General features: G+C 46.7%; 1 protein-coding gene across 1 annotated transcript in view; it reads right to left on the reverse strand.

The window, feature by feature from the left end:
* The window catches only part of LOC142788199 (zwei Ig domain protein zig-8-like), a 135,967-nt gene that overhangs the window by 25,744 nt on the left and 90,754 nt on the right, over positions 1–19,469 (reverse strand). The window contains exon 2 of the mRNA XM_075884768.1: positions 5,628–5,838. Coding sequence (XP_075740883.1) covers positions 5,628–5,838 — 211 coding nt within the window. The remainder of the gene's footprint in view (positions 1–5,627; positions 5,839–19,469) is intronic.

A 19,469-nucleotide genomic window follows, 5' to 3' on the forward strand; every position in this document is an offset into this window, starting at 1 on the left:
TTTAATAATGCATTGCCGTACATTGCGCCAGCGACGGTGAGTGCTCCGCAAAGAAGCTAGTATTCATCTATCGAGGCAATCATTCGAAGTGGACTACGTGTTCTGAGGAGCCGGAATTACCTTTCTGGCCGATGTAGTGATGCAGGCGGAACTAGCCTCGACGGCATGAAATCAATAACGGAAAAGTGAAAGACAGAGCCAAAGGTAGGGCAAGGAAATACGCTTACCATATCCAAGGTTGCATCGCAATGAAGCGCGGAACAGACGTAATCATATATAACGTGTAAAACATGGCGCGAGGAGGGGCGAGAAGGCATGTTTGCGTCGTATTCGCCAGCGAGACGCGGGAAGGCGGTATACAAGACGCCGATCCATGTTTGCTGTCTCGACCGTGAGAAGTTGTTTATCATGTCGAGAACTGCTTCCGCTCCGGACTCTCGTCGTTTTGTTGAAAAGAGAATGAGGGGTTAGATCGTAGGGGGGCGGAGTAGAGAAAGAGAGAGAGAGAGAGAAACACTTTTGCGGCGCGGCAGGAGGAGGCTTTGTTTGATCCCGTGGAGATGCTATATGCTCCAAATGGGATGAGAGCGAAGTTCGCGGGCGGAGAGGACAACGTCTTTTTGAAACTGGGCCAGGGCGTTTCTTTACAATGGAGAATCCGGGGTGAGTGATTGTGCAGCTGACTCGAATTCTACGCTGTCGCACACTTCCTTCTTTAGGCGTGCTGCTTGTGTTTAGGCGCCTTGGTACACGTCATGGTAAAACAAACAGCCGAAAAAAACAAAAAAGGCCTTCGTCCATGAAAAGTATCAAGTAGAGCTCTGAAGGTGTCATTAGGCGCTTCAAAACGTAAACGAGATCCAGACGCGAGAACACGCTCCAAACAGATAATGGACAGCTGAAGTTCAAACGGAAAGCACGGAAGTCTAGAAATGGGACAAACACAGTACTTATCGCTTTCTTCACCAGCATTAGCGGAGAAGCAAAGCGGGTGGCACATCTTCTGAACATTTTAGCATTTGATAGAGTGTTCTAATGGATCCCATTCTTATCGCGGTACAATATCTCTACTTTGTGCATTCTCGCACTAAAGAGTGTACAGGGCTACAAACAGTAGAAGTGTCGACTGAAGCCGGTCTCCGGCAATGCAAATAAGCAAGGCGTAGTAAGCGAGAACAGCTCTATTGAAACTTCCATGTTTTTTTATTTTTTATCATTTATTTTTTCTCATCTTGCACTGCTTCGAATCCCCTTGTAGCGTATAAAATAATACATATTAGGTTCCGAAGTTTACGAATCTACCCATTATCAATTTGGAGGCAATGGTTTATTTATTCATCAAACTGAAGCTTAGACAGCATTTATAGTTGGGATAAAATCAATGCATTCGCTTTCAAAGCGTTTTTTTTGCGGTAGCATTTCGATTAGGCTTTCTTAGCTGTTGTGCAGCATCTATATATATTTATGCCTGGCTGGTGGTTAGTAGTGCTTGCGTGTTCTTTTTAACTTGCGAATGGTTTTAAAGCTTTTATATCAATTATTTTAGTCATAAGCCTAAAACCTGCGAAGGCAAGCTTGTGCATAGGCAAAAATCGGATGAATGCATTAAGATACAAGGAAGGCAAAGTCATAATCTATATGGATGGTAGAGCTGAGGTGGTGGAAAAACTCTACACAAATACCGAAGCCGAAACAACCAGGATGATATCTTAAGAATCAATATTACCACAGAGGAATTAGACATTTTAGCAGTAATGACAGGGAAAATAACAACAGTAACGACTGGGAAAGAGGCAAAGCCGTTGGCGAGGATAAGGTGACAACGAACCTTCTAAAAGATGGCAGAGAAATTTTGTTAGAAAAACTGGCCACTTTATACACGAAGAGTTTCATGACGGGAAGGATACCAGAATCTTGGAATAATGCCAAAATCCTTTTAATTCATAAGAAACGAGGCGTCAGGGACTTGAAAATTACAGGCTCAGTAAGTTACTGTCTGTTCTATTCAACCTATTGGCAAAAATAATAGCTAATAGAACCATGACGATTTATAGAGATCAATAAACCAAATGACTAAGCAGAATTTTGTGCAGCCTAATCCACAAAAGACCATATTCATACTATCAATCAGGAAATAGAGAACTGCGCGGATTTTAACCAACTCCTATACATAGCTTTCATAGATTACGATAAAGCGTTTGACTCAGTCGAGACATCAGAAGTAATGCAGGCAATGTGGAATCAGGATATTGACTAGCCCTATATAAACAAACGGGAATAAATCTGCAGTGGATCCACAGCCACCATAATTCTCCATAAAGAAAGTGACAGAATTTTAATAAAGAAGGGTGCAAGTCAGATAGACACGATCTCTCCTGTGGTATTCACCGCATGTTTAAAGCAGGTTTTCTTGGCCCTAGATTGGGAAAAGTTGAGGATAAGAATTAATCGAGAGTACCTTAGTAACTTGTGATTCGCTCATGACATTGCCTTGATGAGTAACTCAGAAGACAAATTCGAGCTCATGATTGCTGAACCAGACACGAAAAGCAGAAAAGTAGACCTGAAAATTATTATGCACAGAAATAAAGTGATGTGCAACAGTATCGACAGAAAACAGGACTTTGCGATAAGGGGAGAGACCCTGGAAGTAGTAAAGAAATATGTCTACTTAAAACAGGTAGCAACCGCGGAGCCAAACCATGAAAGTGAACTAACCAGAAAAATAAGATGGGGTGGATCACATTCGGCAAACATTCTCAAATTATGAATGGTAATCTGCTACTACCAATCAAGAGGAAGGTATATAACAGCTGCATCTGCCGGTACTTACCTGCGCAGCAAAAACTTGAAGGCTAACAAAAATGGCTTAGCTTAAATTGAGGACGACGCAGCCAGCGATGGATAGGAATATGATAGGTGTAACCTCAAGAGACAAAAAGACAGCGGAGTGGGTCAAGGAACGAACTGGTGATAAAAATATTATAGTTGACATCAAGGAGAACAAATGGACATGGCGCGGGGACGCGGCGTGTAGGCAGGAGAGCCGCTGGTCATTAAGCGTAACTGACTGTATTCCCAGAGCAGGCAAACATACGAAGGGGAGACAAGAAGTTAGGTGGTCCAATGAGATTAAAAATACCGCAGGTATAACGTCGCAGCCGAAAGCACAAGTCGGGGTGGATTTGTGAATCATGGGAGAGGCCTTTGCCCTGCAATGAGCGTAGTAAGGCTGATAATGATGCTAAGTATGATGAATTTTTTCCAATGTAAGCCCAGCCAAATGTCATTAACTATTATGCAATAACTGTACCTAAAGGTAATCTGTCAGTTGTTATAAAACTGGACTTGAATGCAAATAAAGATAAGAGGCATTGTGGTGCACTATAATAACATTCCTGCAGGCGATTCTTCACTGGACAAAAGTGAAAACACTGCAAGTAAGCGCAAAAATAAAACACAACAAAAATGAAAACTAGAGAGAACTGTGGGCGGTGCATATTGCGGAAAACGTATTGTAGGCATAGAATTCAAATTTCGTGCTGAATTCATAGGCTCCTAAATCCTAATTTAAGGCTGCGAGTGAAGGTGAAAGTGAGCGTACCTATTTAGACCGCACGGTTCTCTCGGAGGTGCGCTATATGGCGCTTTTGCACACTTGTCACTGCTTCTCCCAAAGATGCAGCAGCGACACCGCTGCATGGCGTTTTGATTGACTACGGCAAAGCGGACAGCTTCGGGGGGCGTAAAGAAGTTGCTCCCCGAACGATCGGAGTAGCCGCCTCACCGCAGCTGTCTGGAGAGGAGGTTTCCGACGCCTCCCAGTCGCCAGCTACGGCTGATTCGCCTTCGGTGTGAACAAGCCGGCGTGAATAAGTCTTGAGTGTTTCTTTTTCGCGGTCGGAAGAGCCGCTTCTGTAGTGGCGCATTTTCCGAATAATAAATCACGTAATAAATTAACAGACAAAAAATATTGGGTACCGCAGATATCGGCGGCTTTTGCCTGTATCGATAAGTTGTGTTGCACAGTAGAAAATTTGCTACAAGCTAATAAAGTGATATTGAAGGGGGGTACTCTAGCCACACTTTGGTATTACTGAGGACATTTTAGTGATGACAGTAAACTTCAACTGTAAGTAGTGAATAAAAACAGTTTTTTTTTTCGAGAATGTGTTGACATCCAACTCTCCGAAATGCTACTGTGGTGATGAAAAAGAGGATGGGCATATAATTTGGGGTGCGCGAATGACGCAAAGAAGGCATAACTAAACTTGGGAAGAAACAAGCAAGTTTGCACAGACCCTTCACTACCGGACTGTGGCCTTTAAAGCACCTTAAGCAAAAGTAAACATTTTGCTCAAAAGAATTAGCCGAGAAGGAATGACAGGGAGGTAACCAAGTTTGGGACAAGCAGTTTGCTACCCTACGCATGAGAAAATAATGGGAGAGATTAGACAAGCAGATGTGACAGTGATGTCGAGTACCTCGCCAGAGCAGAGGACTATAAAAGACTGCGCGTCTGATGAGTTAGGTGATGTATTTCTCTCTTTGCTATCTACATCTGCCTAAAGATCTGTCTGCAATGCTTGACTGGACAAGTGCTTGGGACGAAAAAGAGAGAGAGAATAATATGAGGAAAGGGGGCAGGTTGACCAGAAGTAAGGGCATACGGTTTGCTACCCTGAACTAAGGGAAGGGGGAATGCACTAAGGGAAAGTGGAATGCACTAAAGTAAAGGGGAATGAGGAAGAAAGATGAGAAAGAAAACGGAGAGCAAAATAGGCGCGCGAAAAAAAAAAAGAAAGTGAAGGTGCTATCGCCTATTCAATATGCCGGTACCACGCAAAAAAACTTAATTAGGCTTCCACTGATTTTCTGTGCGAAGACAGATCATTTCGGCTTTCGAGCACTAACCGTACTGACAAAGGTATGTGTTGCTATACGGAACGATGTGTTAGTCCATATACTGCGTGCAAGACTAAAAGTGTTTTCAAATGGACGCCTGGATATCAATATGTGGTCCTGAGGACAAATTCTGCGTTATCATGCTATTTTTTTAATCTAGCTTCAGCTCAGAATAATTTTTGATAGAGGCGAATATGCGGTAGGCCTATGTGCTCAAACTTGGGTGCAAGTTAAAGAATCCCAGGGGGTAGAAATTTCCTGAGCCTTCCACCAAGACGTCTCTCATAGTTATATGGTGGTTTTCGGACGTTAAATTTCACATATCAACCAATCAGCTTGTAACAAAATTTTTCTTTAGTTGCTCATTATTTACTCTGGGTAAACACTGTTCTTTTTTCTTTTTTCGCTGCTTACATTATAGAAGCAGAGCTTCCAACGAAAAGTAAATGTCACCCTCTTCACAGCAAGCCAGTAAGAACACAACAATGATATTGATATCAGGACAATGCCTGCAATGTTAATTATTCATAAAACAAAAACAAAAGCAAGAGAAAATGCACAGTTGATGTCTGCGATAATCGATTTTATAACTACTTTCGCATTTCCGAAAAAATTATAAAAACTTTGGAGAAAAGAAAGGCGCCCCTTGCACTTTTGTACGAAAATTTCACGTACAAATAATTTCTTCCCTCTATTGAAGGTTCGTTTGCATGCCTACGCACCCAAGACGGCCAGTCGTACAAAGTAGGAGATGAGCGGGTGCATGTTGATCTGGCACTCGTAATCCCCGGCATCGGTGGGCTGCACACGCTTGATCTGCAGCATCCAGTCTTCGGAGCGATCCATGTGCACAGACTGGAACCGGTCGTCAGCCGTGTACGTCGTCAGGCCCACCGTGAGGACATGGAAGTCGCGGCGGCGTATCCACGACACCTGCACGCGAAGACGCTGTGTGAGACGTTTGTAATATTTGTAGGGGTTTTATGTTTAAAAACCACAATATCTGAGAGACTCAGGAAAATTCGATCACCTGGGGTTCTTAAAAAAAAAGGTCTGAGCGCATGGCGACCAAGCATTTTGCCTTCATCGAAATGCAACGGCCATGGCCGTAATTTTATTCCACGACTATCGGGTCTGCAGTCAAGCAACATAGCCACTAGACATTCGCATCGAATGGATAGTCTTTGTCTAAAGAGCGTTGCGCTGTGATTGATTGATTGATGGATTGAATGAATAATTCATTCATTCACTCATTCATTCATTCATTGAGTGAGGGAGAGAGGGAGTGAGGGAGTGAATGAGGGAGTGAGTGTCTAAATAACCAAATACAGCATATGACAAACTTCGTTTACTCGAGGTCGCAACCGAATAATATCTTCTTGCATTCTTTAGAATTTCCTCAAAATCAGTTGGCAGCGCGTTACTGAAGAAAAAGTGTTTAAGAGATGATGCGTACGTCACTTGAGAACGTGACGTGGTCGTACAACTTTTTTTTTTTTGCGCTGACGATTTTTCGACACTCTTTGAGATATTTTTTTTCATATGCTTGCATAAATACTAACACTTTAGGTGCAAAGAGACTTGAGACTTCGCTGGCACTCGCTTGCAGTTTTTTTTTTTTTGAAATACCTAAAAACTACAAATATGGCAATAAGTGAGACAATAAAAGAAAGAAAAAATGTAAAATTCTTTAAATGAATCAACATGATTCGGGATAACGTGTTTTTGTATATTCAATCGGCCTTCTTGCTGAATTTTCACCAAGTGAACACGTTTCAGTGAGACATGCAGCTACTTATAGGTTAATTCACCAAGTGCTATCTTTCTTTGGCCAGCTGTGACTGTAGGTTCAACTTTGCTGCTGATGTTTTAAATATAAAGAGAGGCAAAGTAACAATATGCCTATTAGAAAAGTAAGCTCGGACCTTATACCTGCACGTACGCTAGAATTTCCTTAAAAAGAAAAAGCCAGAGAAAATGTGTTACGGTGTTGCCAGCCTTCTACCACAGGCCGCTTATTCATCGGAGGTATTAATCTTGAGCTTCAGCTTACCGTGAGGGACGCTCACTTTGCACGTTTGCATGGGTTATCGGAGTTAGTTTTGCGAATTTGCTGGCGCAAATGGGCTGAAAATAATTAGAGCGTTGCGCCATGTGCGGCGCGCGCGTCAACTCCTTCATTCGTAATGGCGCCCCAGCTGCTCTCAAGCGTGGACGAGTTCATCGCTCTGAAACCGGTCTGCGCGCAGATAAGCGCACCGAAGAGACACACCCCTCCAGTGAGTCTCGCAAACGCATACACAAACACAAACGGCACTTTCTACTGCAACTGTTGGTTTGACGCCAATGAGAACTTAGTGCGAAGTGCATGGCGTGGAGTCGTGCGCTGTAAGGTGTGTCAGCTGAGATATACTGGACTTACTTCGCCATGTATATCTGTGCTGACACACCTTATAGCGCAAGTCCAGTTAACGAATTAATCGTGAAAGATAGTCATATGTTGGGCTTTTTGCTGTATCATTCTGTAGAATGAGACAGTAACTTGACATATAAAATTCAAAAGCCGACGCTTCAAACATTGACGTCCTTTACACTTTTTTAAGATTAAATGTATATAAGGAGAGGTTGGTGCCAACGCGTGGCGCCGGCTACTCCTCTTCTCTTGCACAAAAGTCGACATCACACATTTTATAGCAAACACAAGGCTATACATATGTACATAGCACAACACTAGCACAATGAGTTCACGTTTTTCAACACTGAGTGTCCACACCACACAGAATTGTGTCCACACTACATAGAAATTTGTCCGCATATATGATCGAAAACTGATCGTGAGCTCAACAATATTTAGGAGAGTGAGGAATGTGGTTTAATGTGCATAAGCTTTAAATGCCCCGTGTAAGTGTGTTTCTTTCTATTGCACAGCACAGTCGACAAGGGGAGTATTAGTACGAGTGGATTTAATTATAATATGGAGAGTTTAACGTCCAAAAACCACGATATGATTATGAGAGACGGCGTAGTGGAAGGCTCCGGAAATTTGGACCACCTGGGGTTCTTTATCGTGCAACTCAAATCTGAGCAGACGTGCTGACAGCAGTTTCCGCAGCCGGGATTTGAAATTGCAGCCCCCGCAGACAGGATGCGATCCAGCGACCTGCGGGTCAGCAGCCGAGCGCCTTAGCTACTAGACAACCACGGCAGGGCTACGGATGAATTTGAACGTAAAAGTGTGCCAGTGAGAGTTCTGCTGGCATGCGCTTTTATTTCCGTTGTGGCGTAACAATATAAAAAACCAGTAATAAGTTTTGTTTGAATTAGGAGCAACATTACCCCCTGAAACAAAAGCAAGTGCTTCTGTTGTGGGTCTGTATGTATTCTTTCAGATTTGGCGTTCGAACTTCTACAAGCCGGTGGTTGAAGTCTACAAAAATATATAGAGAAGTAAAACATCACTAGAATATCTTCGCTGTTTTATTTTTTTCATTTAAGGATTAAAGCTGGAAAATTTGATGGCTGGCTAAGTGACACGCCTTTACATGGTACACCGTTACAAGCATGTGTTACTAAAAGTGACTCATGCTATTATATTTTGTGACAGGGAATTTCAGCCAATATAGTTTCGCTATATAGTATACCAGTATAGCTTCGCTAATGATATGCAAACAATCAGATCCTGCTGGTGGGCATATCATTAGCAAATCTATACTGGTTTATTGTAAAAAAAAAGTTTTGAAGGTTTCAAAACAAGTTCAGACTTTCCTGCAACGCGAGAAGTATACAGCTCCGGGGACTCTTTAACTGTCTCACGTAGACTAATCGCACAAATCTTTATTGCGTCACGCTCGTTATGCTGTCTTAATGCTGCAGGAGACTGTAATTATAAGAGCCACAATTTCAGTATTATGGCTGTGACGCTACCACCTCCACACGCGCCATCACCATCATGCACATTACACCATATCAGAGCAGTCCACGTCTCTGTGATAGCGCACACACATTAAAGGAAGAGATACATTGCGAAGCCTGAGGAAAATAATGCGTTGCAACTCAGTTTCGCAAGATATCGTTGCTTGAATACAATAAATGGGTCGAGCACACCCACGTAGGCTCAGCATTATTACAGTAGGTGTGCCCAGGCTGCGAAAAGATATATTTGGTGGTAAACTTCCTATGCGAACATTGCCCCTACATTTATCAAGCGGTATATTTACACCATCGATCTCTCTTTATACCATGATGTCATATATTACCGCCCTCCGTAGATAAATGACCACTTTGAAGCACAGGTACCCCGCTTTAAACAGCGTGAATTCACAGAATATAAATAACAATAAAAAGGCGGGGGGTGGTATTGTAATGCATCATATCTTATCTCTTTCATACCAGTCCAGGGGGCCTCAGCAGATAAACACCTGTATTTATATTTAGCTTCACTATTTCCCACTACAAGTGTGCATTTGTACGGGGTGTAAAAAAGCTGATATGTACACGTAGAACTTGAAAGCAAATTTATGAAAACGCGTCACTGTACGGCTGCAATACATCACCTAAATCTTTATCTGCCTGACGCTTACGATACCGAATACACAGAACACATCCAGGCCATGCATGTGCAATACATACGCTGAAAACCTGCGTCACAGACACCCTTCACAGGTATCTAAATACGCAGGGGAAAAGGATGCGTTGAAAAAGAATCGCTTTTTCTCGTCTATTCAGTCCCCTTTCTGTGATTCTCGCGAAGAACACTCTCTGGTTTCCTTTTTTTATAAAGGGCACACAATATTTAAGGTGCAGTAGTCCGTCACTCACCCGTCTCCTTTTCCGACGTTATCGAAGGAAGGAAGCGTGGCACATGTCTCAATATCTGATTAATGTGTACATGTAGAAGTGTAGACGGTTTAAGAAGTTTGCACGGTTCCACGTTGATGATATGGTAGCGCCAAATACGAGAGAAGAATACACAATATTCAGGCACAAGCGCTTGTTTTGTATATTCTCACTTTTCCAGTATTAGTGTTACGCTATACCTATAGCCACGAAGAAATGTGTAACGGATGTTATCTCATTTCACTGACCTATTCAATGAGCGCTACATGACCGACGTCGTACGTAACAAAGTTACCAAAATAAGGTCTCGGTTCACGGAGCTCCAGTAACCACAAGGCTGTCGCTCCGAAGCAGCACAGTCATCGGCGTGCAGTCGCTCCGTGTGCGTTTGCCGACACCATCCGACGGCCGCCGAGGACTATCTGACGTGCCATCTCGACACATTCGTCGCCCGACACGCCTCTCGCGCAACGAACATGTCACACCGAGCGCTATTAATTTGAAACACCTCAGTGTCTGCGGCGGACGGGGGTGGGGATCGCGTCCGTTGACGCCGCTATTTTTCGATGCCCTCTGACCACGGCGCCAAATTTTGTTCTGCCGTTTGGCTTTCCGCGACTCAGCGAGGGATACCGAGGAAGAAGGGGGTGGTTTTACTTTTGTCTTCCCAGCGCCTCTTTATCACTGGTACCGTGCGGATCAATTCGCTGTCTGATACAACGACGACAATGCTTCTTTTTTCGCCGCTCAGAGGGTGTCGAACTACTCTTATTGGTTGTATTCGTCATTTGTCTCTGTAGCTATTACATTACATTTTACATTACGGCTAAATTAGAATCTGGGAATCGATGCGCGTGACGGTAGTTACAGTGAGAAGCCGCGCTACTACTTAACATTTTGGTTCAGATAAAACTGCGTTTGCCGAGCACTTTTCTGTCACTAGTCAGTCTGAAGTTCTCGTGCTAAGTCATAACGAGTTTGGATAGGGTACCATGGCGACTGTGTTTCAGACGTTCTGCAAGAACGCTTACGCAGAGAGCTTTGCGTGCATTGTGAAGACATTAGGCATTTATGGTAATGATTAGGAACACCCTAAAACTGGCGTCACTGTTGGTCATTCGTAGAAATGTTCAAAATGAAACCCAAACAGTATTTAAAATTATACTAAATAAATATTTATTAATTGTGGAGCTAAAGTTCCCATCCATACTTCACAGTCCTGGACACTTCAGAGTACTGCTAACATGCATCCAGCTAATATATGTTTTGTAAAGAGGTTTATTGGGCGAACCAAACGGGCAGGTCGGAGATTGGAGATAGCGACAGGACGAGGAACATGGAGGAGCTCGAGCGCCGATCTCGTGCTGCCTTACTCTGCGATGATGCTTGCTGTTTCCTTTTGTTATCATCATTCCTTCATTATAATTGCCCCCGTCGAGAAAGATCAAGCCATCCTGGCGATCTAACAAGTAGGAACGAGCGGGTCGAAGTACGGCTTCAAGCGGTCCACGTGAACAATATCGTGTCCACGCCGACGATGGTCACCGGGTGGCGTAAGCGGTTCGATGGCGTAATTGACGGGCGATGTGCGCTCTACCACGCGGTATGGGCCATGGTAATTTGAAAGTAGCTTGGTAGACAAACCAGGTGCACAGGGTGGTACATACAGCCATACAAGGGTTCCAGGGGCGAACTTGGCGGCAGGAGGGTGGTCGTCATCGCGGGCCTTTTTCTGGCGTTGCTGGTCAGCCGTAGTAAACTGCTTCGCTAGTTGGCGGCATTCTTCGGCGTGACGGGCGGCTTCAGACACGGTCGTGCACTCAGATACATCTGGTGCGTATGGCAGCAAAGTGTCAATTGTGTGCGATGGTTGACGTCCGTATAGAAGGTAGAATGGAGAAAAGCCGGTGGTGACTTGGGTAGCGGTGTTGTACGCGTAGGTCGCAAACGGAAGAACCAGGTCCCAGTTCGTTTGGTCAGATGCCACATGCGTCGCGAGCATGTCACCCAGGGTCCGATTAAACCGCTCAGTCAGGCCATTCGTCTGAGGGTGGTAAGCAGTACTCATCCGGTGTACAATATGGCACTGACGGAGAAGTGCTTGGATTACGTCGGATAGAAATACACGGCCCCGGTCACTGAGGAGCTCGCGAGGAGGGCCGTGACGCAACACAAACCGATGGAGGATGAAAGATGCGACGTCCTGAGCGGTCGCCGTAGGAAGAGCAGCGGTTTCGGCGTACCGTGTCAGGTGATCTACAGCAACGATAGCCCACCGGTTACCTGCTGTGGTCAATGGCAGTGGTCCATAAAGGTCGATTCCGACGCGATCGAATGGGCGGTCAGGGCACGCAAGCGGCTGTAGTGGAGCTGCTCCTGCATTCGGTGGCTGTTTTCGTCGCTGACACTCGTGGCAGCCGCGAATAAACTGTCGAACAAAAGTAAACATCCCACGCCAGTAGTACCGCTTCCTTAAACGCTCGTAGGTCTTGAACACACCGGCTTGAGCGCATTGCGGGTCGGAGTGAAATGATGCACAGATTGTAGAGCGCAGCTTTCGGGGAATAACGAGCAGCCACTTCCTGCCGTCTGGTGAGTAATTGCGCCGGTACAAGAGGCCACCTCGAATGGTGAAGTGCGAAGCCTGGCGTCGCATTGCTCGAGTGATGGGAAGTGTCGGTACCCCAGATAAGACGTCCAGAAGCGAAGTTATCCATGGATCGTCGCGCTGTGCAGAGGTCATTGTGTCGATGTCAAGAGCGGACAGCGCGTGTTCCATAGAAGATATAGAGGCAGCCTCAGTCGACAGAGGTGATCGCGAGAGCGCATCAGCATCAGCATGTTGGCGGCCGGAACGGTACACGACGCGGATGTCATACTCTTGAAGTCGCAGAGCCCAACGAGCAAGGCGACCTGATGGATCCTTCAGCGACGACAACCAACATAAGGCATGATGGTCTGTAACTACAGCGAAGGTGCGGCCATATAAGTATGGGCGAAATTTCACAATCGCCTAAAGTATGGCTAAGCACTCTTTTTCGGTAACACTGTAGTTTACCTCAGCCTTGTTGAGCGTTCTGCTGGCGTAGGCGACGACATACTCAGGGGATCCAGGCTTGCGTTGAGCGAGAACTGCACCGAGACCGACACCGCTGGCGTCTGTATGGATTTCAGTTGCAGCCGTGGGATCATAGTGGCGCAATATAGGCGGTGATGTCAGGAGACGGCGAAGAGTGGTAAATGCGTGATCACATTCGGAAGACCATGATGAGATGTCGTTGGCACTGCTTAAAAGTTGGGTCGAAGGGGCAATTATGGAGGCAAAGTTGCGCACAAACCGACGAAAGTAGGAGCACAATCCTACGAAGCTGCGTAACTGTTTTACAGTCGTTGGTTTGGGGAATTCAGCAACAGCGCGTAGTTTAGCCGGGTCGGGAAGAACACCATCCTTTGATACGACGTGACCGAGAATGGTGAGCGTACGAGCAGCGAAGTGGCATTTCTTTAGATTCAGTTGGAGCTGCGCATTCTTCAGACACGTGAGGACATGTTTCAGGCGTACAAGGTGTGTTGCGAAATCGGGTGCAAAGACGACGATATCGTCGAGGTAGCAGAGGCATATGTTCCATTTCAAACCCCGCAGAACCGAGTCCATCATGCGCTCGAATGTGGCCGGCGCATTGCAGAGGCCGAAGGGCATGACATTGAACTCATATAGCCCGTCCGGTGTCACGAATGCTGTTTTTGGACGATCACCATCTGCTAAGGGCACCTGCCAATACCCCGAACGCAAATCTAACGACGAAAAAAACTCGGCACCTTGTAAGCAATCAAGGGCGTCACCAATCCTGGGCAAAGGGTATACGTCTTTGCGAGTGATCTTATTTAAGCGCCTGTAATCAACGCAGAAGCGAATTGCACCATCCTTTTTCTTAACAAGGACGACAGGTGATGCCCATGGACTTTGGGAAGGTCGGATAACGTCGCGCTTGAGCATATCGTCAACGTGTTCGGTGATAACCTTACGTTCTGTGGCGGAAACACGGTATGGTTGCTGTCGTACTGGCGCGTTGGAACCTGTGTCGATGCGGTGGAAAAAACTGGGAGTTCGGCCAAGGGTAGGTTGAGCAACGTCAAAGGATTCACGAAACTGGTAGAGCAGCTGAAGGAGCTCAGAGCGTTCAGATGGCGATAGTCCGTCGGCAATCGATGAATCGAAAAGCTCGCAAGGTGGTATATTGGAAGGGTTGAGGGCACTTATGGCGTCGTAGTCACCGGAACAATCTGGCGGCATGGTAAAAATTTGTTCTTTATCAATGGCATGCACGTGTCCAAGAGATTCACCTTGAAACAGTTAAACGGGATACGGAAGGGGATTGATGAGGCAAAGAGCACTGTTTCCTTCAGAATTAGAGAGGGTTGAATAAGGCAGAAGAAGTGATCTTCGACTAAGGAAGAGGCTTGATGGCTCAAAGAATGCAGTTTCGTTCCTAATGCCGTCACAGAACACGGGGAGCAACACAGCTGCTGTCGGAGGAATTTCAGTGCCTTCTTTGACGACGAGTTTGTGTACGGCGGGCTGAATGCGGCTGGTTGGTTGGTCGTAAAACGGGAAAAGTTCAAGCTCCGATCTTGCACAATCAATAACGGCATGGTTACGCGATAAAAAATCCCATCCAAGTATGATGTCGTGTGAGCATGACGACAGGACAATAAACTCAACAGTGTAGTGGTCATTCGCGATCATCAGTCGGACAGTACAGGCGGCTACAGGCTGAACCGGGTCCCCATTCGCTGTTTGCAAGGACATCATGTTAAGAGGCGTCGTCACTTTACGGAGCTTGCGGCAAAGTTTAACGTCTATCACGGAAACGGCAGCACCAGTATCCACTAGAGCATATGCTCGAGTACCTTCTACAAAAACTTCGACAATATTCGACGGCAATGTCCGAGGACTTGAGCATTTCGACAGCGCAGTTCTTGCCTCCTGAACTGCGGCGGTTAGTTTCCCTCGTGTTCAGGAGCTGGCCGACGACGCATGGGTGACAGGGAGCGACGACGGGGTGAAGGTGAGCGACCAGACATAGTACGCGGACATTCCCGTGAAGACGAGCTTGACTGAGGGTCAGAATTTTCCAGACGGGATGGAGAAAGGTCCATGAAGCTGTTCTGTGTCCGGGCGTCTGTGTATCCCGGCACGCGACGACGGCAGTAACGGGCGATATGGCCAGGGCCGCCGCACGCAAAACAGATGGGCCGGTTATCGCGCGTTCTCCAAGTATTGGCGACGAGGGGACCAGTCCATGCGGCAGACGGGTGTGTCGAGGCTGTGGTGGCAATGGGAGGAACCCAGGCGGTGGACGGCTGAGTCGGGGCTGAGGTATACGGCAGACCCTGGAACGACGGGGGGTGGTGTCGCTGCTGCCGCTTTAGTGCCTCAGCGTAAGTAAGAGGCGCGGTGACGGTGGGCTGCTGTAAGGGCACCGGCATAGCCTCGGAAATCTGCTCCTGGACCACATGTCGGAGCGTGGGAGCCAATGGTGGTGGGTGTCGCAGTGGCTGTTGGTGCGAGAGCTCCTGGCGTTGAGCAAAAGGCAGCAGAGAAAGCTGCCGAGCCACTTCCTCTCGCACGAAGTCTTTCATTTGTGCGAGAAGGTTTGCCTGGTCAGCCATAGCGTCCAGTGCGGTCACTGGTTGGATTGTCTGGAATGAGCGTCGCGTCTGAGCTCGTTGCCTCCGCAATTCATCATAGCTTTGGCACAAAGTCACTACTTCTGCCACAGTGCTTGGAGACTTCGCGAGAAGCATCTGGAAAACGTCATCGTCGACGCCCTTCATAATGTGCTGTATCTTCGCACTCTCGCTCATGGAAGCATCGACGCGCCGGCAGAGATCAATCACATCTTCTATATATGATGTGAAAGTTTCACCTCGCTCCTGTGCCCGTGTGCGCAGACGTTGTTCGGCGCGTAGCTTCCGTAAGGCAGGACGACCAAAAACGGCACGTATTGCCTCCTTGAAGGCGGACCAATTCGCGAACTCGGTTTCGTGGTTCGTATACCACAACTTGGCCACGTCGGTGAGATAAAAATTGACAGTGCCTAGCTTAGCAGCGTCATCCCACCTGTTGGGTCCACTGACTTTCTCGTATGACGACAGCCAGTCCTCGACGTCCTGGTCTTCGGTGCCGGCAAAGATCGGGGGGTCTTGCTGATGAACCGGGCCGGGGCAAGTAGTGGCCGCGAGAGGTATTGTTTGTTGGGCAGCGTCAACTTGCATGGTCGACGGCAGGGTGCGAGATCGGAGTTCCAGGTTGTAGGCGATGTGGTTACCCAGCACGATCCACCAAATGTAAAGAGGTTTATTGGGCGAACCAAACGGGCAGGTCGGAGATTGGAGATAGCGACAGGACGAGGAAGATGGAGGAGCTCGAGCGCCGATCTCGTGCTGCCTTACTCTGCGATGATGCTTGCTGTTTCCTTTTGTTATCATCATTCCTTCATTATAGTTTGTTTTCTTTCGTCTAATATATACAGACACGTTCCAATACCCTCACACTGTATCTCATCTGTGTTGATGCTGGGGGGAAGAAATGATTCATTGATTTGTGGGATTTAATGTCTCAAAACCACTATTTTATTATGAGAGACACCGTAGTGGAGGGCTCTGGAATTTTTGACCACCTGGGGTTCTTTAACGTGCACCCAAATCTGAGTACACGGGCCTACAACATTTCCGCCTCCATCGGAAATGCAGCCGCCACAGCCGGGATTTGATCCCGTGACCTGTGGGTCAGCAGCCGAGTACCTTAGCAACTAGACCACCATGGCAGGTTGGGGTGAAGAGATCGTGAGGTGATATTATGTAAAACGATGTCATTAAATGAAGGTCGGTAAATCACAAATAGCACCGCAGCCGACATCGGACCTCACGTAAATGATAGCGTAATTACTCGAATTTCTATTCCAAGACAAAAACAAATTTTTCGCGTACCTTATGTGAAAATGCTCACAAATTTCGACAGAAGCGACGCATTTCGAGCAAACTAGCGCCACTACTGCAGGCAGACACAAGCGAAACAAGTGCGCAGGAAAAAAATGCTTGACAATTGTCTCTAAAATGACTCAGACGAAATATAAATTAGCCGTGCTCTTTTAAATAAAACCAAGTTACCACGCAAACTCAGTCAACGTCAGAACTGTCCTTGCGCAACGTCTAAATAAAAAAGCAGAAGAAAAACGAAAGCGTGCTTCCACGATCGAACAGTGTCATAAAAAGGTTGGCCAGACCGTTTTCGCGTTCACCTTCTTTTCCTCTTCAGCTCTTTTACCGTTTAAATTTTCTGTCTGTGCCTTCGTTCTGCCTTCTTTTCTTCTGGTTCTCTGGATCGGTGAACTCTGCTTAGGGCGAAAGCTAGAGAGGCGTTGCTAGCGCACGTCCTCCCAACGTGACTTCGGATCGCTGTGCCAGTTTGACCTGGCTGCGCCGAGCTTGCCCCAAGGCTGTGGCGGCGAGGACTTAGGCGCTCTTCGGTTCTCCGCTGTTCCAAGTGCACCAGGAAAAAAAAAGAGCAGGCGTGCCTTTTGTTTCCAAACCGAACTATCGGCTTCCACCATGAAATCACTCACCGTGCGATAAGTAAACAAGTTGTCCCAAGCCGCTTTTGGACAGTTAGGCCTCCGCAATATAACGTTCCCGATCGATAGGGTGCTGTTTGGTCAGCCATCGAAACGCAGAAGAATAAGATACAGTGACTTTCCATCTTTCTTCATACGTCTCGCCAGATTTAAACAGTTTCTCAAAACTACGTATTCACTACGGTATGGCCAAATTTTATGATGAGATATGTCTAGCGGCAGCGATATATTGCACTGTGAAGTTCACGATCTCCAAGAGTACGACGGAGTTAGATGCTGCTCTCGCAAAATGCTTTGGCCTCTCTTCTCCCGCTACATCAATACTTTGCGTCATCTCTTCCTGAAATGAAACACCAGAAAAAAAAAATTATATTATAGTGCCTCCTGCCCTCGCTCCCAAAAAACAGTTTATATCCTGGACTCGTACGTTGATCTCAAAGAAGCGACGAAAACCGAGCCAAAACAAGTTTATCGCTGAAGGGAAAAACGAGCAGAGGTGTTTTTTTTTTCGCTTGGTCATAAATTTGAGTTCAACTAGCCATTAGTGTCTCGTACACGAGAATAAAGCACTTTCGAACAACAAAACGCAAGAATGCATCGAAGCACTTATTTCTGCGCGGCGATAAAATTGAGCCTGGGGTTTAGCGCTTGCCACTGACGTAAAAAAGAGAGAGAAAGAGAGAATGGAAGTAATTTATTTTAGACCGCGCAGAGCTACGAGAAATTGACTTTCTTCAAGACAAATGCGCAACACGCCGTGCGGGTTTGGTTGCTTGTTCCTACTAGGCAAAGGACGCGAGCATAAAATAAAAATTAATGCCGCAAGAGCAGCTGCTTCATAGCGACATTTGCAAACGCACTGATACTCATCAGTGTCGTCATCACCAGTGCATCATTTTAACACAGCCGCTGCATGTTCGCGGTGCTTTGTGGAGAGCTCAAGGTTCGCTTTTGCAGTAACTGCATGACGCATGTGAACTAGCGAGCGAAACTCTGTGGCCTGTGGGTCGCATCTTTTGCAAGAATTTTCAGTGAATCCTGTTTTTTATATGCGTATGATGTGTCGAACTTCATAAATGACGCATCGATTTGTCGAACACCATGCACAGGCAGCAACTGCAGCTGGAGGTCTACCTGCCGCACACTGAGCGATCTTATTCATTAGCGAAGACACTAGGTGTAGGAACGCGGTAAGAAGTGGGTACGTGGCAATTTCAGTTTACTTTTATTTACATAGTGCCGTAAGCTTCAGGGGGTCTTGTCAGCCGTTGCGCTGCATTTGCTCGGGCTCGCACCTTTGCTTTGACGGCGCTCAGTCGAAGCGTACAACTGGATTAGCCTTGACCGGACACTGCGGCAGCCGCAGGGCACCCCGTGAAGTGCTACAGTGCCTGCGACTACCAAGCATTGCGAGTTCTTGTTAACCCAGGGCAAAGGAAACAATCTCCACGTGGGCGGCGAAGGGGTAGGGACGAAAACTTCGTTGTGACGACCCCCCCAATTGCCTCTCAGCGCGTTCGGCTCACGTTTTCTGTTCACGCGCCTAGAGGCTTGCCGCCGATTCAAGGCGGCAAGTTTGCATTGCGATACCGTGCGATCACCGTCGACCTTTCGCCCTGGTCCAGCTTACTTCTGGTGGCTCTCGGAAACGGGCATGCTTGCGACACGTGAAAGAGTGACCGACGTCAAAGTTATCGGGCGCCCCGTCAGCGCCTTTGGTGCGCGTTGTCAAACTGGCATGTCTTCGACTGCTTCCGTGCTTATCCTTGCAAACACACTCGTAAGTAGAACCGCGTGCGGTAATCGAGTGGATCAGGCGGATTATTGCCCCAACGGCAAGAAGTTTACGTGTTACCATAAGAAGCCGCTCTCATGGCCGCAGACCCCAGTACGTGTAGCTTAAAGTCTAGATAACTGTGCGCCGCGGAGCTTGCCCGTGTCTCTACGACTTTTCTAGTTTCGATTTATTTACACTTTGGTTGTGTCATAAGGGGAGAGGGTATGAGCCGTCACGTGCACGAAGGTGGCGTCCTTGTAGCGGGTTTTCAATCGACCAAGTGTACTTTCCTCTCAGAGGACAAACAAGCGACG

This window comes from Rhipicephalus microplus, unplaced genomic scaffold, assembly GCF_043290135.1.
Source record: "Rhipicephalus microplus isolate Deutch F79 unplaced genomic scaffold, USDA_Rmic scaffold_47, whole genome shotgun sequence".
Taxonomy (NCBI): domain Eukaryota; kingdom Metazoa; phylum Arthropoda; class Arachnida; order Ixodida; family Ixodidae; genus Rhipicephalus; species Rhipicephalus microplus.